This window comes from Canis lupus, chromosome 9 (genome assembly GCF_048164855.1).
Source record: "Canis lupus baileyi chromosome 9, mCanLup2.hap1, whole genome shotgun sequence".
Classification (NCBI taxonomy): domain Eukaryota; kingdom Metazoa; phylum Chordata; class Mammalia; order Carnivora; family Canidae; genus Canis; species Canis lupus.
Window position 1 is genome coordinate 28279532 of NC_132846.1, and position 26205 is coordinate 28305736.

Sequence of the window (26205 nt, forward strand, 5' to 3'; positions counted from 1 at the left end):
CAACTGAAGTAGTGGTTACAGTGGTGAGAAGGGCCAAGATTGGGGCTATATTTTAAAAGTAGAGTCTTCAGGATTTTCCAAGAGATTGAATATGAGAGACAGAGAGGAATCAAGGAATGATGCCAAGGTTTTAGCTTGAGTAGCTGGTCCATGGTGGGTCCCTTTCCTGAGGAGAATGCTGAGGGAAGAGCTGGTTTTGAGAAGGGAGGGGTAGATATATTGAGATGCTTATTGAACATCCAAAGGATATCCTGGGTAGGCAGTTCTGAATTCACAAGGAAGGTAAGGTTGGAAATATAAATATGGGAAGCCTAAACATATGGATGGCATTTGGAGCCCAAGGACTGGATGAAACCACTTAAGGAGTGAATACAGAAAAAAGAGAGAAGGTCAAAGTCCTGAGGCCCTACAACAGGTAGAGTTCAGAAAGTAGAGAGAGATTCAGCAAGAGACTAGGGTTGAGCCTGGAGGAAAACACAGTAACACTCAGGAAAACAGTGTCACTGAAGCCAACAGAAGAAAGTGTTTCAAGGACTTCTGGATTAAGACGCTGGGCTGAACAAACCCATCTAATTTCATTCCATCTCCAAACCTGACTATGAATACACTGACAGATTTTTTTCTCAAGACAAAACCTACATGGCCAGAGAGAACAGGAGAAGAGGTAATAGCAACACATTTTGGAATCTGGAAAACAGGTAGATGAATGAAAACTGGCAACAGATTCTGGAAAGCTGAAACCTAAGCCAGAAGAGGAGAAAGTGGAAGAGCAATCCATTTATTCCAAAGAATCCTCCAAAGGTGCAGAAACTGGCCACCAAGATTGCTATGGAAGTGGGAGCAAAGGGGGAGTGTAGAAAATCTGTTTTGGAAACCATCAAATCCCTAGATCCCTTCCCCCATTTTATTCCAATAGGGAGCACTCCTTCCCCTACCTAGTAGAAGGCTAGAGTTTTGTTTTCTGAAGAGTGTAGCATAGAGAACATTTGGTATAGCTGAGATCATGAGTACTGTTCCAAAAATGGAGGATTAAATGATTATGTACATACATACTAATGCTGAGACTCCCCAGCCTTTTTCCCTCACTACCTTCTGACAAAGTTGGCAGTCAGACTTCACTTTCCAAGGAAAATACTGGAAGACTTTTTTGGGGGAAGCTCAGGAGGAAAGATCTGAAAATTCTGACATTGGGGTACCCATCAAATGAACCAGCCAGATAACCCCACAGTGAAGCCCAGAGCTTCCAACAGCACCCTACTCTTAACCATGGGCAGACAACCAGAGTCTATATTATGCCCAAGAAAAGCCTCAAATGAGAAAGGTAAAGGCCAAAACCAACAGAAAAAAGCAACTTAAGAGAAACAGAAACAATGGATAGTGAAGAGAGCATTAAAAAAGAAAAACAGGGGATCCCTGGGTGGCTCAACGGTTCAGCACCTGCCCTTGGCCCAGGGCATGATCCTGGAGTCCCAGGATCGAGTCCCACGTCAGGCTCCTAGCATGGAGACTGCTTCTCCCTCTGCCTATGTCTCTGCCTCTCTCTCTCTCTCTATCATGAATAAATAAATAAAATCTTTAAAAAAAAAAAATCCTTTCAGCCAGAACTGCCATCTTCCAGTAATTCCCCAAAATGACCAACACAAAGGGAAAGAGAGGTACCCACTATATGTTTTCTAGGCCTTTTAAAAACATGGAGTTGTTCCTTTGGCCACATACATGTGAATCTGCAAGAAAGATGATATTGTGAGGAATGGGCAGTGTTCAAAAAGGAATACCACACAAATGTTACCACGGCAAAACTAGAAGAGTCTACAATGTTTCTCAGTATGCTGTTGGCATTGTTGTAAATAAACAAGTTAAGGGCAAATTCTTGCCAAGAGAATTTATGTACGCATTGAGCACATTAAATACTCAAAAAGCCAAGACTCCAAGACTGCTTCCTGAAATGTGTGAAGGAAAATGATCAGAAAAAGAAGGAAACCAAAGAGAAAGGTACTTGGGTTCAACAGAAGTGCCAGCCTCCCCCACCCAGAGAAGCACACTTTGTGAGAACTAATGGAACGGAGTCTGAATTGCTGGAACCCATTCCCTATGAATTCATGGCATGATAAATGTAAAGAAAATAAAAGACCTCAAGATTGTAAAAAAAGAAAAGAAGAGAAAAAAGAAAAGAAAAGAAAAACATGAGTATTCTCAGAGAGAAAAGGAAAGCTGTTGCATCCATGAAATAAGAACAAGATACTATAAAAAAGCAAGAGGACCAGTCAGAATCCAGAATCCAAATAATAGAAGACCCAGAACAAGAAAATAGAGAAACTAAAGGATAGGACATCAGTAATAGCTCAAAATTTTCCTTCTTGGGTAGAAGGGGCTCACCAAGTGCCAGCATAAAAGATGAAAAGTAAGGCTCATGATTTTTATAATTCAGAATTCTGTGAACAAAGAGTGTTCCCCGAGCTTCAGGAAATAAAAAAAAAAGAAACAGGACTTCATAAAGGAGTGGAAAATAGAACGGCAACAGACTTCCTAACACTGGAAGATAGAAAGCACTTAAAAAAATGCCTTCAAACTTTTGAAGGCGTATTATATTTTACCAAAAAACAAACATACAACCTCTACCCAAACAAAGTATTGGTCAGATTGGAAGAAAAAATAAAGGTTTTTTTAAAATGCAAGTGCAAGGTCTCAATCTAACTCTCTTTTAAACCTCTCCTACGTTGTTTCTCAGGAAGCCCTTGGACCATGCACCCCACCAAAGAAGTAAACTATAAAAAAAGATTATTGGAAACAGAGAAAACTGGACATCTGACACACAAGAGGGAAGTGATGGGAATGTCCAGGAGGACAGGGAAGGGAGATGTCATATGATAAGGACATTCCAGGTACTGAAAACAACCCATCCAGATTGGAATAGCATGATGCAAGAGCAGGCATGTTGAGGGCTGCTCAACATGTTGCAGGGTGATGTTGAAGTCATCACCATGCCCTCTGCCTTATACTGTCTCAAATAAATATGAAAATATTTAACTAAAAAAAGCTTTGGAAGAGTCCACATTCATGTTCACATACCAGCTCATGCTTTCCTTGTAGGCTGTTCCATAAACAAAGTCAAGTTATAATCAGAATGGTATAAGTAAAATTCAGGATGAGGGAAAGTAGGCAATTGGGTTGTTGTCATTAGGCTGAGCTCCTTACTTACATCCATCCCCAAATTGGGGGGGTCTTGACATTAGAGAAAACATACAATCAGTCCAATCTAAAAAACCAGCAGCCATGTTTTGCTTTGCCTGATGTAAGTTTACCTCTGCCCTGATGTGTTGGTTTCACAAAATGACTCTCAGAAAGTAATCTTCTGTCTCTCCCTTCCAAGATTTTGAGTAAAGGTTATACAGTGACCCTAATGTCCTAATAATAAAATTGAAATGAGAAACATAAACAACTGCTGTATGATAATGAAGAGATCAAACTCATTTTTAAAAATATCATCAGATACATGAGAGATGGGAGAGACGATGAAGAAAGAACATAGATCTTTTCCAGCATTCTTAACACTTCAGCCATCCTTCCAGCTACTGCTCTTCTAATGTGAGACAGTACAAGAAGCCAAAAAACATTCATCAAAGCTTTATTTCTACACAAGGCTACAACAAAGATGGGGAAGCAAGGACTGACCAAGCTCCTAGAGAAATAATATGTTCTTAGGAATTTATCGATAGAAATATTTATGCCAGTGGTTGTTCATTGTAGTCTTGTTAGTAATAGAGAAAATCTAGAAACAATCTAAATATTTATCAGTGGGGGATTGAATAAAGAAATTGTGGTATTTTTCTATAGTGGAATGCCATGCAGCCATTTAAAAAAATACAAAAGTTGATGTTTAGAATCGAGAGACAGCTCCTGAATACACTTTAAAAAATGCCTAACTGGGGCAGCCTGGGTGGCTCAGTGGTTTAGCGCCTGCCTTCGGCCCAGGGCGTGATCCTGGAGACCTGGGATCGAGTCCCACATCGGGCTCCCTGCATGGGGCCTGCTTCTCCCTCTGCCTGTGTCTCTGCCTCTCTCTCTGTGTCTCTAATGAATAAATAAATAAAATCTTAAAAAATAAATGAATACAAATAAAAAATGCATAACTGTATGAGGTAGAATTCAATCCATTTAAATACAGATATGTAAAGAAAAATAATTAGAAAACAATTTCTCAACCTGTTTATTTTATTTTTATGTTCCTGTGTTGCTTGAAACATCATTGGAACAAACAGTATGTCACTTTCGATCTAAAAAGAGATTTTTATTTTTTAAAAGATTTTATTTATTTATTAGAGAGAGCACAAGGTGGGGAGCAGCAGAGGGAGAGAAAGGGAGGAGCAGAATCCTTGTTTAGACACAGGGCTCAACCCCAGGACCCTGGGATCATGACCTGAGCTGAAGGCAGACACTTAACCAACTGAGCCACCCAGGCACCCATAAAAAGGAGAGATTTTCTCTGTGTGTGACTATCATAAATAATAAATAAAAAAATTTTAAAAAAAACTTCTGTTAAAAAAAAAGGAGAGATTTTTAGTGTTTTTATAAAATTTGTGGAATTCCACTGCCCAAAACTGAAAATATGCAGTAGTAGCCTTTTCCCACCAGATGTCCTTTGCACAAACTGTATTAGAGTCAGAGGCAGACCCAGGGGTAATGGAAAAGAATCAGTATTGTGTCTGGTAGCACTTACAGAGGAGTAGAAAAATGAGGAGGGAATATAGAAACTAGTCATTTACCAAACTTTGACAGAGGAGAGACCAGCAGTTGAAAGAATAATAAGTACAAAGTGTATTAAGTTCTGCAGAAGATAAGGAATGGAAATACATTTGTTTTGAGAGCAAATACAAACAATATGAGCACAGCACTGGGAATTATAAGGATATATATTTATGTCACTGTAGCAGGATATATATCTTGGGGCATAAACTTGCTTATTAGTAGCGACATGAATTTGAATCTTCTCCAAAAGCTTTCCAAAAGAGTCCAAGAAGTGACAGACATGATAATAAAGTTATGAATTAGCGTCCATTTCAGATTCAAAGTAGACAGATCTTTGAGTCTGATTTGGCAAGAATTATTTTTATTATTTTACTAATTAAAACATTACTATAGTGATAAATGGAACATGGAGGAGATATAAAATACATAAAATAAAGAATATCTATTACAATGAAAACTCAACAGTATCACTATTAAGATATTAATAGTGTATTATTTTTCTTTTTTCTATCTATATATAAATTCTATGAAAATGAATACATTATTATTATAGCATTTTTATTCATTTTGCAATTACTCATGAACATTTTTCTATTTCAAAGTATGTTTTATCTATAAGCATGATTCTTAGTGGCTCCACTGTATTCCATTGTAAAGATATGCCATAATTCACTTAACCAATCCTCTATTATTGGACATTTCAGTTGCGTCCAATGTTTTCACCATAAAAAAAATCCTTTAACAGTGTGCCTGGCTGTATCAGTCAGTAGAGCATGCAACTCTTGATCTCAGGGTCATGAGTTGAAGCTCCGTGTTGGGTGTACAGCCTATTTACAACAATTTTTTAATTAAAAAATAACATTAAAAATCCTTTAACAATAAACACTTTTACAACTAAACCTTCATGCATGTCCTCAATTATTTTCTCATGGTAAATTGTTAGCAGTAGAATTGCTTAGTCTGAGATTATGTCTAAGGCTTTTAATACATGATAGCACACTGCCCTCTGGACAGGGTGTTACAGCAGTGTACGGATAATTCCCTTTGACAATATTAGGTTTTAGAGTTTTATTTTTATTTTTTTGAAGATTTTATTTATTTATTCACGAGAGACACAGACAGAGAGAGAGAGAGAGAGGCAGAGACACAGGCAGAGGGAGAAGCAGGCTCCATGCAGGGAGCCTGATGTGGGACTCGATTCCGGGTCTTCAGGATCACGCCCTGGACTGAAGGCGGCGCTAAACCGCTAAGCCACCAGGGCTGCTGGTTTTAGAGTTTTTAATTAACATAACTATCTTAAAAGGAAAAATCATCAAAACAGTATTATTATTATTACACTTCTTCAAAATCATTTTGTAAGTATCAGTTTATTGGTTTGCTAACTTGGTCATTCCACAACAAGTACTGGTGCTGTACCAAGTGCCAAGAATTAAGCTATGAGATGCTGGGGATACACAGGGGAGGAAGGCCCAGCTCTTGCCCTTGAAGATTTTATAGTTTCCTGTGCAAATGGGGTATGTAATGGAAACAATCCCAGAAGATGAGATGGATGTTAGAGAAAGGAACTCCTGACTCCTCAGTGTCAGCTAAAAGAGTCACCACACAGAAGTCATATGAGTTGTATCTGAGGTGTATCTGTACCACCACAGAAGGGTGGTAGCCTACTATCGTCCTGCCATCAGATGTCAAAGCAAAGCTCTACTTTGCAATCATAGTTATCTGGTAGAGGAGAATACGTGGATTTATGACAAACACAATATACAGCTCCATTTTGAATTGGAAATAAATGTTTCTGGATAGTTCTGTTTGATAGTGCCCATTTTACTGCTGCTAATACCATGGTGAATCAGGATGCTTAGCAGGTGGTGTGAAAGATGATTTGAAGAGAAACTGATTTTAAAATCTGCTTCCTTGCATACCTATCTTCATCCCTGACAGCCACTCACCATGAGCCTACCATTTTACCTTCTGATTATAGGATTTTACGCAGAGGACTGGCATGATCCACTCTGTATTTTAGAAATGTATGTACTCAGAAATACACGAATAAAGTGATCACAGGACATTCTCGGGCCAAGTGTACCACCCTATGGAGGACCTCACCTGACCCCAGGATGGGAAAACAGTGGCGTTAGCACACTCTCCTTTGTTGGTATTGTTTAACAGAGGCTGAGGAGAACAGCAGTCTTCTGACCATTAGGGTATCACATCCACAATTCACAGCATCACAGACCTGGAAGTCCCCTTCAACTCTATCTGGTCCTAAACTCATTTTCACAGGTGAGAGTGCCTGGAAGCAACTTGCCAAAGGTCACACATGTGACGCCAACCCACTTTTACTGGGAATGTGCTTACAAAGTGTTATTTTATTTTATTTATTTATTATTTATTTATTTATGAGAGATAGAGAGGGAAAGGGAGGCAGAGACACAGGCAGAAGGAGAAGCAGGCACACAAGGAGCTCAATGTGGGACTCAATCCCAGGACCCCGAGATCACTCCCAGAGCTGAACGCAGATGTCCAACCACCCAGGCGTCCCACAAAGTGCTATTTTATTGTATGAGATTCCTTAATTGAGAAAAAAAAATGTTCCTATGAATTTCAAAATCATTAATTGATATGGCTTAATGACATTTATTCCTTAACAATGACAAGCAAAAATTTGAAATAGCATTTAAAATAGTTTGGAGAATTGCCAAATAGTATAATGGAAAGTAACTTCTATTTTTAAAACAAACTAACAACAACAACAAAAAAAAAACCTTTAAACTTCAAAATAAATGAATATAATCTGGCTTAGAATAAATCTTATTTTTCAATTTTGCTCATTGATTAGCATTCCTTAGGTCAATCTTATATTTGACAAACCATGGCACATTGTCATTTGGAAATGTTTCTTATACTTAACCACATACATATCTACTGGTCTTCCATTTCCCTTATCCACCTCCATTTTAAAGTAGTTTCTATTTCCTGGAACTATATCACATATTCTAGCCAGTGGAGTTAAAAAACAAAAAAACAAAAAAACACCTGCTTTCAAAACTCTATTCACTCCTCACCTTGTCCTTTTTTCCTTTTGCTCAAAGTATATGCCAGAAAACTACTCACTCTCACCTGCCTTCAGCCCCCCGTTAATCAGTGTTTCTAAGTATTTTCCAAGTGACTCAATCTAAGACGATTAGTCAGACTACCTGCAACATCTTCCTAGTACCACATAGCCAGGAATAATTTATACCAATAGGTTTAATTGAAGTGTCAGTTGAAAGATGTCAAATGAGCAAATATCAACATATTAAATGTTTTCTCCTTTGAACATGATTTCTCTGTATCAGTGACTTTCTGAAGGGAGATGCCTGTTTTCTTGGCCCTCTCTGGCGGTATAAATTAATACCAAAAGCCTATGCCATGGTCACTTACAAACCACAAGACATTTTAATCCTATTTGCCTGGATATCATGGCTGATCATATGAGTACCACCACAGGCAAAGCGGAAGCTCTTGGTCAGGGCTCGAAAGCATTGTTGAAAGAGCCACAGCTTCCAGTCACTGGAGTGTGAATGTAAGCAGGAATGGGGCGCCATTCTACCCCTCTGATATCCAATGCCACTCTGCGTATTATCCCCAGCCAAAGCTGGGCTCCCAGGAGCCCAGTAAAAGGAGAGGATGAGATATCCTTCTCTGCTCACTTGTTTTAAGCCTCCTCACCATTCAACTCAAAGGCCACTTCCTCCAGGGTGATCTTTGACCCCACTTTGAATTATATCTTCCAGGGCCTGCTAATCATTCTAGCCTCTCCATCTGGCCACAGTGATTGGTCCCAGGGGTAAGCTGCATTGCCTGAACCTGAAGCAGTAAGTCTTCCACTGAACTTTATAGCAGATGCTACATTCTAGGACTTTCCTCTAGTAGGGCTAAAAGTCCTACTTCCCTGTAGAAGGGCTACACAGGGCTACACAGGGCTACATGGCCTTATGGCCATGCTTCCTAGTTCAATTTTTTCCTTCCATCACATGCCACTTGCAAATCCCAAATCCTCCTTATAAGACTCATCTGCAAGGTAGAATGAAGACAGAATAGAGAAGAGAGAGAAAAAAAAAAAATCCACCACTGATGGTCCTCTGCCTTTGAAACATCCAGCTGAGGAGGAATGGGTAGGCACCAAAATCTAGCCTATGCTCTGCTCACCAGAGGAAAGGACACACACACCACCACCCCCCTTTTTTTTTTCCAGACAAACCTGTCTGCTTACCAAGCCTTCTTGTAATACACACAAAGCAGCTGCATGTGCTACAAAGGGATGTGTGATAAGATCATCAGAACCTCCAGAATCTGCCCATCCTTCCTGCCACATTCTTTTTTCACTTACCCTTGCCTCAATGGATTCTTATCACTTGTCACCAAAGAATTCCTGATCAATACAGCAGACCAGATATCCGGATTGCTCTGAATGAAATGTCACGTTCGTTCTAGCCTAAACCTCCTGTTGGCTGTTGTCTTTGGACTCTTGCTTTCAGTCTCCAAGTCCTTACAACTCCCTAATCAGGCATGACTAACTAATAGTCTTCCTTTTCTTTCTCAGAGACACAGATAATATAACAAAGAAACCAAGTTCAACCTAACAATGTTGCTGCTTTTTTTGTGAATATGATGAGTTATGATCTCATTTCCAACCTTTTCAGTAACTCTTCCGCTGTCAAGCCCAGCAGCAGAGAATGCTGTGCAAACACTGGCTGCTCTTGCCTGGTCTGCAAAAGAGCCATTGCAAATCTTAAATCCTGGTGTGTGGTGCTGTGTTTCGTGTGTAAGGAATGATTACTCACCCTCTTTGGTGTCTATCCAGCTCATGGAGAACCGTGTGGTCACAGTACTCAAACACCAGGTGAAGCTTCCTCTTCCTTCTGAAGACTTCGAGAAGGTTCACGAGGTTGGGATGTTTGAGTTGCTGAAAATACAAAAAACAAGATGCTAAGCTGAGGCTGTGAAGTCTGGCTTTCTCTAATTCTGATCCAAGAAAAAGAGGGCTGTTCGTCCTTTAGGGAGTTTCTTGCCTTGGGTTGAAGGAGACTGTAGACAATGATCATACTTCTCTTAAGGAGCTGCTCATTAGCAGCTTATAAATGATGACAGCTTCACCCAGACGGATGGTGAAGGCAAAGAGAGAGATAAGAAGTCCAGAAACAGGGTGATTTTTAGTTAATGCAAACTTATCCTGTAAGGCTCAGATCAAATGTCCCTTCCTAAGGAGGTGTCCCCGAATCTCCCCAGACTGGTTCGGCGTCCCTACCTGCCTCATAGCCCACCCTGAAAGATGTCTCCTTGGTGATCCTTTAGAATTACTAAGTAATAGTTCATTTGACTGTTCAATGTCTTCTGCTATCAACAGATACAATAGATACAATTCACTGAAAATAAGTATCATGACCTCAAAATTCTCTTGTTTTCTCAAAATGATGTGGCTGAAGTCCCAGCATGGGGCCTCACACATAACAGACATTCGATAATGATTTCTGAATGAATGAGTAAATCATGTTTCCTAGGTTGATGAAACACTTTAAAACAGAAGAATGAGGGGACACCCAGGTGGCTCAGTGGTTGAGTGTCTGCGTTTGGCTGGGGTTGTGATCCCGGGGTCCTGGGATTGAGTCCTGCATCAGGCTCCCCGCAAGGAGCCTGCTTCTCCCTCTGCCTATGTCTCTGCCTCTCTCCCTGTGTCTCTCATAAATTAATAAATAAAATCTTTAAAAAACCACAATAGAAGAATGAGGAAGACTGTAATCTTATGTGCCTGAAGGTGTATATCTAGAGAAAAAAAAAAAAAAAAAAGAGGTCAGGAATCAATCTTGTGTTGCCAAGGATAAATCTTGTAGTTAGCTTCCTGGACCCTTCTGTCCATAATCCTATCAGAAGGACAACAATTAGGCAAATGAATTATAGAGAGGAGAGACAAAATGATTAACTTCCTTCAGGGTGTGAAGGCCTTCAGGCAGCAGTTTAAGAAACAAAAGAGGAAGCCGTAAAGTTTCTTAAGACCTAGTGTCAGAAGCCAGATGACACTACTGCTGCCTCAATTCTAGCAGTCAAAGCAAAGCACAAGACACCCCCTGGCCCCAGATTCAGCCCTGAAGAAGCCCAGGATGAAGTACCTGAAGAGGAGGGAGGTCCAGGTATCCTAGCTGAGCTCAGCCCCCAGCCAACTCCCACCTATACTCAGCTGTAAGAATGAACCCAGGCAAGACAAGCTGAAGGAACACTCCACTGAGCCACAGAATTGTGAGAAATAAAACATCATTCTTGTTTGGAGCTACTAAGTGTCGGGGAGGTTATGTACCATCAAAGCAACAGATAACTTGTACTGGGTCACAAGGGGACTTCTAGAAACTACGGATGCCCAAGCCCCATCCCCAGAGACCCTGAATTGGTCTTAGGTAGGGCCCAGGCCTCTGGCTTTTTCCTCAAAATTCTCCAGATGATTCAATATGGAACTGGAAGTATTAATCATGGACAAGCAGATACTTCATAAGTAGTAAAAGGTGGAAGGAAAAAAAGTGAAGATTCTGAACTACCTGCTGCATCACATTTGTGCCGGCAATGAGAAGAGAAGTGGCCAGCAAGAAATACTAAATAAGACAGTTACTTTCTCGTTTTCTTTGTAAAATCCCTCTGTATCTTCAAGTTGTGAAATTCCTCCTCTAGATAGTACATATGATGAAACAAATATAAAACAGCTACGATACCCTAAGGGCTGTTAGTCACATGCGGGCTTTAGAACAGAGGGCACTCGAAGCTACAAACCCCACATTTATGTCATCGTACCTGGAAACTTTTAGCCTGAGCTAACATTTTCCAGAACAGTAGGATAGATTTGACCACTGTCTCAAACCAAAGAATTGCATCAGCTTAGATGTCTCAAACAGAAAGCAAAAAACCAGTTCAAACAGGCTAAGTGGCAGCATGATGACAGAATCAACTAAAAGAGTTTTGCTTTCAGGCTGGGAAAAATCATTGTCCATAGGTCCAGTTTTCAAATCTTAGATTCTTTAAAAAAAATTTTAAAAAAATATTTTATTTGAGAGATGGGAGTGTTGAGGGGGGTGGGAGTGTTGAGGGGGAGGGAGAAGCACACTGTCTGCTGAGCATGGAGCTGGACGTGTGGGACTCAGAGCTCGATCCCAGGACCCTGGGATCATGACCTGAACCAAAAGCAGACACTTAACCAACTGAGCAACCTAGGCATCCCCAAATCTTAGATTCTTTTATTTTTCCATGTTCCATATGTAGTCCTCCCTTATATCTCTAGCCAACCTTTTAAGCACAAGTACAAATATATCTATTAGTTGAATACCCAGACTTTCTCCGGATTCCAAGACTGGTACCTCCACCCTGTAACATCTGGATGTGCAGGGCACTGGTACCTCAGGGTAAAACCCAAAGGCCTTCTCAATTTGGACTCTGCTTCTGTCTCTAGTCTCATCTCTCATAACTTCCCATCAAATGCAGTGAATTTCTCTCAGTCCATTGAAGGCTATGCTCCCTCTCTTCTCAGGACCTGTTCACCTGATTGTCTCTCTGGAACACACCCTCATCTAGACGTCACTTTCTCTGTCCAGCCTCCTCCCCCTAGCTCTGCCACACCTAGCACGAACTAAAACAACTGTAGTGCTGGAACCGAAGCATGGATACCCCACAAAAGGTGAAGGGCACCATCGCAACAGTATCCCCTGAACCAAGTGGGTCTGTAAATATACTACACCCATTTTTCTATTACTATTCACCTTTGGAAAACCTGACCGTAGTCACTGTAAGATATTCTCTTCAAATAACATGTAGATTTCTTTTCCAATTTGTGGCTGGTGTAAGTAAAATGTTGATGAACTACTTACTTGCTGGTTGACCTTAACTTTGAATAATGTTGTCCCTTAATTTCCATCCGCAGGAGTAGGAAGCCAAAGGGCTGCCATGACAAGCCACATAAAGCATACTCAACAGCTTCAGGCACACAGCTCTTCGTGAAGGATAACTGCTAATATTATTGGGAGGTAGATCTATTTTTATTTTCTCTATTCAGTGTATTCAACATTTACTTACTTATTTATTTTAATGTGCATAAAGTCCTAAGGATATGGAGACAAATAAAGCAAGTCCCTGCCCCTACCCTCATGGAGCTTGGAACCTAAGAGGGAGAGTAGATATTGAACAAGTAATTACAGATATGATAAATGGTACCAAAAGCAAGTTAAAGGGTGCCTAGTTTGTGGATGGTGAGTGGTCCAGGGAAGATCTCCTTGAGGAAGTTAGGTAGACACCATCTAGAAGCACCAGAAATACAACTTTATGGCTCTAGAGATGGCCAAGTTGCTTTCCAAAAGGATCATTCATATTTACACCTGTGTCACGAGCATGAGAGTACTTTTACCATATCATGGCCAGCTCTGAGGTTCATATAGACATTTAAGGTTTGTGATGTATATTGTCAAATCACTTCCAGCAATACAGGTCGCATGACTTTTAAACTGCTTATCTCTCCTAACCCCCTCTAAGAGATAACTTGTATATAATAGAAAATGGCCAATCACTTATTATTCCACTTATTTTCAGAACAAATTTACTTGAGAAAAGTTGATCACTAAGACTAAATTCTAATTAGGATTTATAAATATTAAATTAGAAAAAACTTTAAATTAATTAGTCACTGCATCTAGGCTGCCAGAATTCTGAGTGAGCAGAACACATTCCAGAGTAGCAAATATCTGGAAGTCATTCCCTGTTCTGGCTAATGCTCAACAAAGATTTAACAAAGATCTACAGAGCACCTGCTCTGCCTCAGGCACTGTTCTAGGCTCTAGAGACACATTGGTGAATGGGGCAGAAGTCTCAGGCATTAAACAAAGGAGTGTCATGAAGAGCTCTGCATATAGAAGACATTGGGCTACCTCAGAGAAACTGTTCCTGAGGAAGTGGCCTTGAGCTGAGTCCTGGAGGGTGAGAAAGTCAGGAGTGGTGGGAGAGGTGGCTTTCCAGGTAGAAAGGGGAATTAGGCCACTTAAGGAACTGAAAGACAGTGTGGCTTGAGGGTCAAGTGCATGGAACTGAGGCCAGTCTGACAGAAGCTGAGTCCTGTAGGACCTTGAGGGCCATGCTAAGAAATTTACACTTTATCCTAAGTGTAATGAGAAGCTACTGGAAGGAATTTTAGCAAGATGTGATATGATAATACCATTTAGGTGTTTTGAAGCTCCCTAGAGTGGCCAGATACAGAATGGCTTGGAGGAGGCAATATGGTGAGAGAAGACCAGGGCAGACCCCATTGACAGCTGAGAGAAGATGGTGGCTTGAACCAGGCAGAGGCAGGAAGAGGTGAGAAAGGCACTGTTGGGAGACATATTTTTGTTATTAGAATGTTCAGGGGGCACCTGAATGTCTCAGTGGTTGAGTGGCTGCCTTTAGCTCAGGTCATGATCCCAGGATCCAGGAGCCTGCCTCTCCCTCTATGTCTCTACCTCTCTCTGTCTCTCATGAATAAATAAATAAAAATATCTTAAAAAAAGAATATTCAGGATGCAGTGATAGACTGGAGGTGAAGGATGAGGGAGAGGGAGGTATAACCACTGTTTTGGGCAGGTTGGCTTGGCAGGGACTCCAAGAGAACAAAGCAGAGTCGTCAGGTTGGCTGGAGTCGGAGCTGAAGATAAAAGCTGGGGAATCAGCATGAGTGTAAGTGAAACCATGGGTAGATGCAATTTCCCAGTAGAGCAAGCAAGAAAGGAAGAGGACCGCAGAACCTCACTACCAGAGACGTGTGGTGGGTGAGGAGGAAGCAGAGGAGAAAGGGAAGAAAGTCCCCCAAGATAAGAGAGAGGACAGCAGAGCATAAGGGATGGCATATCATGGAAGGAGGAAGTGGCCCCAGTGAGGTGATGGAGGCTGCTCTAAGGTCAAGTGGGGAGAGGCCAAAGAGGCATCCCCTGGGTGTGGTCACCGTGTGACCTCTCTATAAGCAGCGTCAGTGCAGGACTCAGACCAGGAGCCAGGTCCTATGGAGTTAGCATGTCAACCTTATCTGTCCCTGTCTGTTGACCTTTAATTATAATTCCTTCCTATTTCTCAGTGTATGAAGCCAAAGCCTCAGGCCTGGTCTTATTTGTCAGCATCGTGATTTGCACAGCACTTCTTACCAGTCGGGCCACACCAGCCTGTAGTTATTCCATATGGAGAAGGCTGGCCTGCTCAGACTCAGATCTACTTTCTCACATATAAAGTTGCCACCTTCATTGATACTGTTCTATTTTGGCTTCCCCTTTATTTTCTGTTTTGAAACACTGGTATTTCACATTATGCTGTGCAAAGAGGAATTTTCTCCAACACTGAAAAAAAAGCACTCCATTTTGTCAGCCAAATTGAACCTGACCTTTACTTGGTTTCCCCTGAAGAGATGAGGATGCTACATATCCTTCTTGGTCAGCTTCCTCTATCTGGTCATCCTCGCTATGTCTTCACCCACCACTGGCCTGTTGTGATAAGTGCAGGTTTCTCCATTTGCCAAGGGCAAATGTTTGGCTCGTTCAGCCCACAGCACTTTTTTTTTTTTTTAAGATTTTATTTATTCATGAGAGACAGAGAGAGAGAGGCAGAGACATAGGCAGAGGGAAAAGTAGGCTCCCGGCAGGGAGCCTGATGCAGGACTCAGTCCCCGGACCCTGGAACATGATCTGAGCCAAAGGCAGATGCTCAACCACTGAGTCACCCAGGTGCCCCAAGCCCAGAGCACTTTGAAGAATTTTGTACTGGTTGCCAACATTTCAGATCAGGAAATGTCACCTTAAAACCATGGTTACCAGGATTCTCTTGAAAACGCGGCAGATCTAGCGATATTGGGCCTGCAGTCTTTGTGGCATCAGTGAGCTAGGGCCAAGAGGCAGCTGTGCGCTGTAGATAAGGCCCGGACGCTTCAGTTCACCACAGACCCCACCACTGCCTACCATTCCCAGACACTAAGGTCAAGTGAAAGCTGTCCTTTCTCATCACTCTTGTGTGATGAACTTTCTTACATGACAGTTAAAAGTGAGATATTTAATGTACCCATGTTTCTATCAAAAGTGAAAAAAACATATAAGCAATAGAAATGACTGCAGGGGCACCTGGGTGGCTCAGCCAGTTAAGCATCTAACCAGCTCAGGTCATGATCTATAATCTCAGGGTCTTGGAATTGAGTCCCCTGTGGGGCTTCCCGCTCTGTGGGGAGTCTGCTTGTCCCTCTTCCTCACCCTCTACCCCCCCCACCCCTCGTGCTTTTCCTCTCTCTCAAAAAAATAAATATATAAAATATTTAAAAAAATAAGAAATGACTGTATATCTGAGGCAATTTACTTGCAGAAGTGAAACATTTCTCCCACACCTGTCTGGCCCTTGCAGGTAGTGGGTTTGTGACCTCTAACCTAGGGAGTCCTTGATGGTCACATGTTTCCAGATTGACCAGTACACAGACTGTTACAACCATGATCTCTCCTATTCTTAGAGTGTTAAGGATTCTCATTCTTTGTGTGGCAAGTGGAGGGATATTTATCCTGTCTGTGCTGTAGACAAGAGCAATGGTCTATTTTCTCAATGATCATATCCTGTTTTCCTTTCAATAGCGTTCTTCTCCCACAACTGTGACATAATAAAAGAAGAGACATTAAATTTTAGGAAGTGGGAGCTGGCTTAGTAAGATGTTTTTTACAGGCCTTTATAATTCTTGAACTTGACTCTGTGTCTTAGTTACACATATACATTTGCAGGGATCTTTTATCAGTTAGCATTCACACAGAATGGAGCAAACTGATGCCCTCCTCCTTTATAATGATTAACCCTGAGGACTTCCCAAGGATTCCCAGGTCAGCATGTTACAGCCCTGTCAAGCACTTGAGATCCAGCAAGGTTTGGAGCTCATCCAAACCAAGAAGTAGAGAAAGAACCAAGTTCTTCATATTTCGCCTTACTCTTCCTTCTCCCCGCGATGAATGCTCTTAAAGAAATCATGAAACTCAATGTACAAGTTAACAGCTGCAGTACCCAATTTGCTTTGATTCAGAAAGAATGCTCTAAATTTCATCTTAACCCCATTTACAGACTTGTGAAGTACCCGGTATGGTCTCAATAGAATGATGCCACTGAAGAATTCACATCATAAAAAGATCAGTTCTAAAAATAATATGTAGATATCATGCAATTCTGATCAGAATCCAAAAAAAGTTTTTGTGGACTAGATAAAACGCCCTTTACATTCCTACAGAACTATAACTGTTTTAAAATTCCCAAGGGAAAAAAACAGTTGGGGCAACTTGCTTTACCAGATGGCAAATTTTTCAATAAAGTGCCTATAATCATTATCAGCAGCATCAGCAGCATCATTAATAGGCCAGCAGGCTATTGACAAAGAAATGAACAAACTGAAGAAGTAATACAAAGTCTAGAATTAGATCCACTTAGTCAAGGGAAATTAAAATATAACTAAGGGAGTACTGCAATACAGTTGACAACAGTGTGCTTTATTTAAAATTGATTCTGGGAAAACTGGTTACCTATTAGGAAAAACAGAACCATATCTTACCACTCTACGTAAAAGAATAATTTTCAGATACATTAAAAATTTTAGTATAAAATACCATAAATATCAGAAAAACATTTAGGAGAAACTTCCTATGACCTTAGGATGAAAGAAAGCAATCCTAAAAAAACAAGAGATCTAGAAGACAAAAAGATGAGATAGGCAAGTTTGGGCACAGAAGAATAAAATAATGTTGGGAAGATGACAAAAGTTCTGGAGCAATAGGGATGTCTAGTGGCTCAGTCGGTTGAGCAGTCAACTCTTGGGTTCAAGTCCTGCTTGAGGACTCTCTCCCTCTGCTGCTCCCCTCATTGTGCTCAACTGTGTGTGAGCTCTCTCTCTCTCTCTCTCTAAAATAAATAAATAAATAAATCTTTAAAATAAAAGTTCTGGAGCTGCATAGTGGTGATGGTTGCACACTAATGTGAATGCCCTTAATGTCACTGAACTATACACTTAAAAATAGTTAAAATGATACAATTTATGATATATTTATTTCACCTTAATAAAAAAAATAAATAATGTTGGTTTGGTAAGAAACAAAAACACTAGAAAGAATGTTGAAAGACAAATAATTGGCAGTGAAATATTTGTTATGACAAATAAAGGGCTACAGCCCTCCTATTACAAAGACATCTTATGTAGTATGAAGAAAAAGACACCCTAGTGGGAAAATGGACAAAAGATAAAAGCAGATAGGGACACCTGGGTGGCTTAGTGGCTGAGTGTCTACCTTTGGTTGGTTGTGATCCCCAGGTCCTGGGCTAGAGTCCTACAGGAAGCCTACTTCTGCCTCTGCCTATGTCTCTGCCTCTCTCTCTTGTGTCTCTCATGAATAAATAATTAAAATCTTAAGATAGATAGATGGATAGATAGATAGATAGATAGATAGATAGATAGATAGATAAAACTAGAAGAGGAAATACAAATGATCCAGAAACATGAAAAGACAATTTCACTAGTAGTCAGAGAAAGGCAAATTAGAGCAACAATGTGAAACAACTTGTTTTGCTAACAGACAAACGTTTCACAAATTGGTAACGTCCAGTGTTGCCAAAGATATAAGGAAATGGACTTTTTCACACTTGGCTAGTTAGACTTTTGGGGAAAGTTACTAGCAGTATTTATTAAAACAAATGACCCAAAAACCATGGTCCAAAGATCTGAGCACATATCTTACCAAAGAAGAGATACAGACAGGAAATGAACATATGAAAAGATGATCAATATATTTTTTCACTAGGGAATAAGAATTACAGAAACAATGAGATACCATTACACACCTATTAGAATAGCTAAAATTCAAGATCAGCGATGACACCAAATACTGATGACAATACTGAGCAATGGGAACTCTCATCCACTACTGGTGGAAATGCAAAATGGGGCAGCCACTGTGGAAGGCAGTTTGGCAGTTTCTTACAAAGCTAAACATAGTTGTACCATATGATCCAGAAATCACACTCTTAGGTGTTTACCCAAATGATCTCAAAATCTATGTCCTCATAAAAACCTTCTCACAAATGTTTATAATGGCTTTATTTATAATCACCAAAAATTGGAAGCAAATTGTCTTCCTATAGGCAAAAGGATAAAAGATTATGCTCCATACATACAATGGAATATTAGTCAGCAATAAAAAGAAATGAGCTATCAAGCCATGAAAAGGCATGTATGAAATTTAAATGCATACTGTTAAGTGAAAGAAGCCAGTCTGAAAAGACTACGTATTGTATGATTCCAATTATATGACATTCTGGAAAAAGCAAAACCATGGAGACAGTAAAAAGATTAGCGATTCCCAGAAGTTCAGAGGACTGGGGGAAAATCACAGGTGAAACAGGGTTTTTAGGGCAGTAAAATTATTCTGCATGATATTATAATGGAGAATATGTGACATTTTGCATTTCTCAAAACCCACAGAATGAGAGAAGCCTAGGAACACATGACAGCTAAATGCAGTGTAGTATCCTAGATGAGATCCTGGAACAGAAAAAGGACATTAGATAAAAATTAAGAAAATGTGAGTAAAGTACACACTTTAATTAATGATAATGTGTCATACTGGTTCATTAGTTATAACAAATGTACCATATTAATTTAACATGTAAATAATAGATAGAACTTGGGGCAGGGTATATGGGAACTCTTTGCACAATCTTTTCAATTTTCTATAAATCTAAAATTATTCCAAAAAATAAAGGTCATTGAAACACACACAGAAGAACCCCCATCTTACCCAGCATATCACTTCTGGAAATATACCCTATATAAATAAAAGCACAAGTGCTTAAAGATATATTTACAAGGATATTTATTGCAGCACTGTTTGTAAAGGCAAAAAATTAGAAATAACACAAACATCCTTTGATGAAGAGGATGGCAAAATAAACTGTGGTACATTCAAAGCATGAAATAATGAATATTAAGCAACTATTAAAAAGAACAAAACTAACAGAGGCTTATCTATTGGCCCAATGACAATGATGTAATGTTGAACAAAGAAGGTAAGTTACTGAGTAATTTTATAATAACATGAAAATAGAAGTTAGAGTAATTGTGTTAAAAATATATAAAAATAGGGTGGGGAGATAGAAATAGGTGAAAGGGATTAGGAGGTATAAACTTCTAGTTATAAAATAAGTAAGTCACAGAGATTAAAAATACAGCATAGGGCACATAGTTGATATTTTTAATTAATTTTTTACTGAGAGAGAGAAGGCAAGTGACAGGGGGATAGGCAGAGGTAGAGGGAGAGAATCTTAAGCAGATCCTACATTGAGTGCCAAGCCCAACACAGGGCTCCCCCTCATGACTCTGAGATCATGACCTAAGCCAAAATCAAGAGTTGGACACTTAACCGATTGAGCTACCCAGGCGCTCCTAGTCAATAATATTGTAATAACACTGTATGGTGACTATAGTTACTGTAGTAGCACTGAGTAATGTATGAAACTGTTGAATCGCTATGTTGCACACCTGAAACTAATATAGCATTGTCTGTCACCTATACTTCAGCAATAAACAATTTAAAAATATATATGAAAATAGAAAGTATATGAAAAACTATGAAAAAGTTCTATTTTCATAGATTTTTTTTTATAGTTAGTACCATAACAAGTATTTAACATATGTATGTGCACACACACACACAGAATAAAAGTTTGAATGTCTAGATATTAACTTTGTTTATAAGTGGTAAGATTATAAATGATTATTATATTCTTTTAAAATAGTTTAAAAACTTCTATTTATTTTTAAAGATGATAGGTTTATTTTCTTATTTTTTTAAGATTTTATTTATATATTCATGAGAGACACAGGGAGAGAGGCAGAGACATAAGCAGAGGAGAAGCAGGATCCTCACAGGTAGCCCGATGTGGAACTCAATCCCAGGACCCTGGGATCAAGCCCTGAGCTGAAGACAGATGCTCAACTGCTGAGTCACCCAGGTGCCCCAATTTAAAAATATGTTCTCATTCATTTGTGGAATATAAATAATAGTGAAAGGGAATATAAGGGAAGGGAGAAGAAATGTGTGGGAAATATCAGAAAGGGAGACAGAACGTAAAGACTGCTAACTCTGGGAAACGAAGTAGGGGTGGTAGAAGGGGAGGAGGGCGGGGGGTGGGAGTGAATGGGTGACGGGCACTGGGGGTTATTCTGTATGTTAGTAAATTGAACACCAATAAAAAATTTAAAAAAAATAAAAATAAAGATTCTTTTTTTATATACTATTATTCAAAAACATATGCTAAGCCCTACATTGTACTGAACGTTATTCTAAGCTCTGGGATCACAATGCTTAACAGGGCTAACAAAATGCTCTCAGGGAGCTTATGTTTGAGCACTCTGGATGGTGATAAGTCTCATGGATAGAAATAAAGAAGCTAGGGGGAACAGTGGGGGTGCAATTTGAAACAGGGCAATCAGGGAAGACCTCAGTGCAAAGGTGACAAATGAAAAAAGATCTGAAGAAGGGAAGAGCCATGGAGCCAGAAAAATACCCTAGGCAGAAGGATCTACTGGTCCCAAGGGTCTCCCATGGTACTCTGCCTGGAATGTTTGCAAACAGCAAAGAGGTCAGTGAAAGCCCATCTTTTAATTCAACTGTTGCTGCAGCAAGCAGCTTCCAGGTGGATGTCCAACCCCCCTCCTCCCAGCTGCACAGTGTCCTTTGCCTCCTGCCTCAGGGCTTCTAGGGTGCTGAGGTACAGGGAGCTGGTGGAAGATTCTAACTTGCAGGAGTTCACGCTCCATGGGGTAACCCTAGAGATTCTGGAACCAGATCCGTCAACAAGGGCCCCCGCTGCTGGTGGTGGTAAGTGAGGTGAGCAGAAGCCCTAAGGAACCACAGCGATGCAGTCAGAAGAGTATCTCCAGTAGTGGCTTTCAATGAGGTGCAGGTGGCTCATACAATAGCAGTGGCATGTGAATAGCATGGGCCCAAGGGAAATTACAGGGATTACTGAGTGAGCTGGCTTTTGTTGATACCTTCAGGTCATTGAAGAAAAAAAGAGAAAAAAATGACAGATTTGGGTTAGCCACCAGTAAATTACGAGAGTCTGAGGCCTCTGTGGCACTTTTGTTGTTGTTGTTTTAAAGATTTTTTTTTATTATTAATTCATGAGAGACACAGAGAGAGAGAGAGGCTGAGACATAGGCAGAGGGAGAAGCAGGTTTCCCACAGGAAGCTCGATGCTGGACTGTATCCCAGGGCCCCAGGATCATGACCTGAGCCAAATGCAGATGCTCATCCCCTGAGCCACCTAGGTGTCCCTTTGGCAATAGTTAAGGAGACGCTGATCTCCTGCAGACACAGGATAGCCTATGCTCAAATCAGGCTTAAGACTTCAGAGTAGCAGAGCTACAGAGTAGACAATGTACAGCTTCAACAGGTCTCTTATGCCAAAGTCAGGGTCCTGGTGAGAAAAAAGAGGGGCCCTGGAATGGAGACATCTAGGGTAATGAGCCTGAGAATCCTAAATTCTCAAACTTCCCTGAACCCTCTGGGCTGGGAGGAGCAGCTTCTGCCCTTTTGTCATAGATGAAACATTTCCTCTCATAGAAACCCTGGAAGCACCAGAAGTATCCCTGGGCAGGTGTCTTCTGGGCAAGATGATACATGTCCTCCTTAGATCTTCTCCCCACCTGCTCCAAGGGCCCACAGATTTGTATAACCAGGGCAACGTGGCCAGTGGGGCTCAAGCAGGGCAATGTGGCTCTTGCTTCAGGACAAAACAACTAACAGAATGACCACACTGGCTCATGTGTACCAGCAGGAAGTCTGAGGGCCTTATACTATGGCAGTGGTGAAATATAAGGCTGGAGAGGAAGAAATCCAATGACATGTGGGCACTGTTCTGGGACTTGAGACTTAATTCCTGACAAGAAAGAGACACCTGAAGATAGTCTTTCCTTCCTCCACTAAAGCGGTAAGGAAGGCATGGGAAAGCAGGTCACTGGCATCTCTGAGCAGCTCAGTGCTGGCTGTCCTCTATATGCTGGAGATGCCATATAGATGGAACTAGGCTCTCTCGTTCCAACTGGAGTGAGAAGATTCTGGTGCTGACAGTGGCAAGGTATATGTAACTATCATCATGGGAAGTGGGGCCAAATGCCTTATTTCCCAGAAATCCATGCTGATGCACAGACAGGAACTCACCATGGAGTTCTCATGGGTGAAAGAGAAGAGCACCTGACAGGTGTGCTACTTAACTTGTGTTACCAGAGGAAATTGAGAGATGGCAAGCAAAAGGTTGATGTTGCCTGTCAGAATGGAAAACTCCAGGCAGCCCAGGTGGCTCGGCGGTTTAGCGCCACCTTCAGCCCAGGGCGTGGTCCTGGGGACCCAGGATGGGGTCCGACGTCAGGCTCCCTGTATGGGGCCTGCTTCTCCCTCTGCCTGTGTCTCTGCACCTCTCTCTCTCTCTCTCTCAAATAAATAAATAAATAAATAAATAAATAAATAAAATCTTAAAAAAAAAAAAAAGAATGGAAAACTCCAGTTGCTCACCCAGTTTTTAGATCGAAGTTGGTGCATACAACAAAGTGCTTTTGATCGAGTGACCGTACTGGGGGATCCTGCAATGCCACCACAAGTATTCCTCAATCCTTTCCCAGAGGGATCTGTGGCTATTTACCAGAGTAACTGGGGAAAGGGAAAGTTTCAGACCTTTCAAGGGCTGTGGCTGGCTACAAAGTCTGAGCTGGCACTAATGTATAGGGACCCAAAATACTCTCCTGGCCCCGGGTTAAAGAAATGCCTCACAGTGGGCCTGATAGGTACCTAGATTCACTCTGGAGGTTATTGCCTCCACGCCCAAGTGCATAATGAGGATGGATACACTTAGTCGTTCACAAACCTTCACATTGGTTCCACGACCTGTGGAGTAAGGGCCAATATGGCCGTAAGGATCAAAGAGACGCCTCTGAAATCGCATACCCCCCACAACACAACACTGGTCAGTAAATCAGAAGTAAAATGACATTTCATGAGTAAATGATGGATTAGCACCATTAAAGCCTTAAAGATGCAGGGGTGGTAGTCCACATCGTATCCCCAACTCAGTTCTCTGGTAGACCACTATAAACTCAACCGAATCATAGCTCCAGTTGCAGCTAGAGGGTCAGATGTGGTATCTTTTCTGGAACAGGTCTACAAAGTCTCTGGCACCTGGCATGCAATTCATCAACTCATGCATTCATCATTAATCTGACAAATATATTCTTTCCAGTCCCTATCAGTATGGAGGATCAAAAGTAGTTCACTTTTTGTGGAATGTGGGTTTTGCCTTTACTGCCTATACCACAATGGAAGTCCACACAACATCAGACCAAGAGGCCCGTTTTACAGAAAGGAGACATGACAATTAGAAGATGGCCATGGAATCCACTAGTTCTATTATATACCTCATTGTCTACAAGCAGTCAACCTAATAGAATGACAGAGTCTGTACCTAGGCCCTTCAGGGATATATTCACCGACTCACATGGTGCTGTGTCTTCTGTGAGCACAGAGCACCACTGTCTTCTGTGGTTAATCCGTGGATCTGGGAACCAGGAGCGGAAATAGGATTGGACTCTCTCATTATCATACCCAGTTATCTACTTATGGAAATCATGCTTCCAATCCTCAATAATCTCTCAAATTTGTACAGTTTTAGGTGTAGCTGATTGACCAAATGTCTATTAATAGGTGAGTAGTTAAATAAACGATAGGATTTTATATTACATTCAAATAATAAAATAGTATGCAGTTGTTGAAAGAATAAAGCCAATCTCTCTGTGTTAACTTGGAAAGATGTCCAAGATATGGTGTTAAGTGTAAAACGGAAATTACAGATGTATATACAATATGACAGCATTTGAATCTTTTTTTTAAAAAAAAATGTATGTCTTTGTGCAAGCACAGAAATCCCCTGGAACGATACCTGAGAAAGAAGGGCAATTTCAATTTCCTTTTCACTTATATTCTTCTCTACCTTCAGTTTTTTTCTTACATGAGCATATATTACTTTATCATACAAATGGTTTTTTAAAAAGATTTATGTGTCTTCCCTACATTATAGAACCAAAATAAATATTTTGAAGTTAGTTTCAGAGAGCTGTCTAACACAACACCTTTGGTGGGGAGGAAACTAGTTTCATTATTTAAAAAGCTATTTAATTACTACCACCATCTCCAACCTAGAGAAAAATATTCTGCATCCCTCATGGGATTGCTGAGGAATAATTCTTTAACACATTTGGTAAAGGAAAGCTTCATTTCATATTTCCTCCAAATGCCAAGAATCCCACAGTAGACCAGGCTAATGTTTTGTTTTGGGGCCAACCAGAGAAGGAAAGGGAGTGACATATGAAGTGGGAGAGTACAGGGATAGAGAGGTGCCTGTGCCTGAAGTTTATTTATTATAAGTTTCCTATAGACAACATGGATGGAACGGAGTATGCCAGGCTGGTCCTCTGGCCACAGACCTAGGCTGAGATCTCTTCTGGATTCCTCTTAAGACCCAGCACAGGCTAAGGATGTACATGGTGGATGGTCGATTTGTTTTGCTGACTTATAAAGTATATGAAAGATTCCAGAAAAGAAGCAATGGTACAAATGTGGTTAAAATGAAAATATACAATGTCATAGCCAAAAATTAATGCAGCAATGTACTAACAGTCACAAAATAAATGATCTGTTTCGTTTATACACCAGTTGATAGCTTCCACTGGTTTGGAAAGTCACTTTTCATCATTTTAACAAAAAAGGAATTAAGCTCAAAGTTTTCAAACAGGCAATTCTATCCAATAGCATTTTTACTCAGTGCTTTTAAAGTTAGTAAGTAATAAAGAAGGTTAATAATTAGCAAGAACATATGCCTGTGAAAGCAAATTTGTGCCTAAGACATCAATCTTGCCAAATTAAAAGGTGAATTAAAATAGTAAAAAAAATTTAAAGGGAAATTAAATATAAGCCTGGCCCATTAAAAAACTTTTTTTCCATTCTGTATGAAAAGTACTACCTTCTAGTACAGTTTCATTATTTTATGATGATTATATGTAACACAGGTTGTTTACTTATAAATTTCATTTGCTGAAAATACTAGTAATATAACGGCCAAAAAAGAAATAGCATAATTGTATATATTATCAGTGTACATTATAAAATCATTTATTTTCTCCTCCTGTTCTGTGATATTTGATTCCATGGTCTCAGGTTTAGGAAGGATGTGTGCAGAAGCATTTAGGGCACTGACACATACTGCTATGTATGTGCTTAATCTCCCTACAAACTCAGTGTCTCTACGAAGGTAATCAGCCGTCAGCTGTTGATTTCTGCTTCTTTTGTTCCTGAAATATTTGTGTGGCAGCTTTATTGCTTA

The 26205-nt window shown here is 40.4% G+C and overlaps 1 protein-coding gene across 1 annotated transcript in view; it reads right to left on the bottom strand.

The window, feature by feature from the left end:
* Nucleotides 1–26205, bottom strand: part of CDKL1 (cyclin dependent kinase like 1) — a 56679-nt gene that overhangs the window by 16567 nt on the left and 13907 nt on the right. The window contains exon 3 of the mRNA XM_072838501.1: nucleotides 9570–9691. Coding sequence (XP_072694602.1) covers nucleotides 9570–9691 — 122 coding nt within the window. The remainder of the gene's footprint in view (nucleotides 1–9569; nucleotides 9692–26205) is intronic.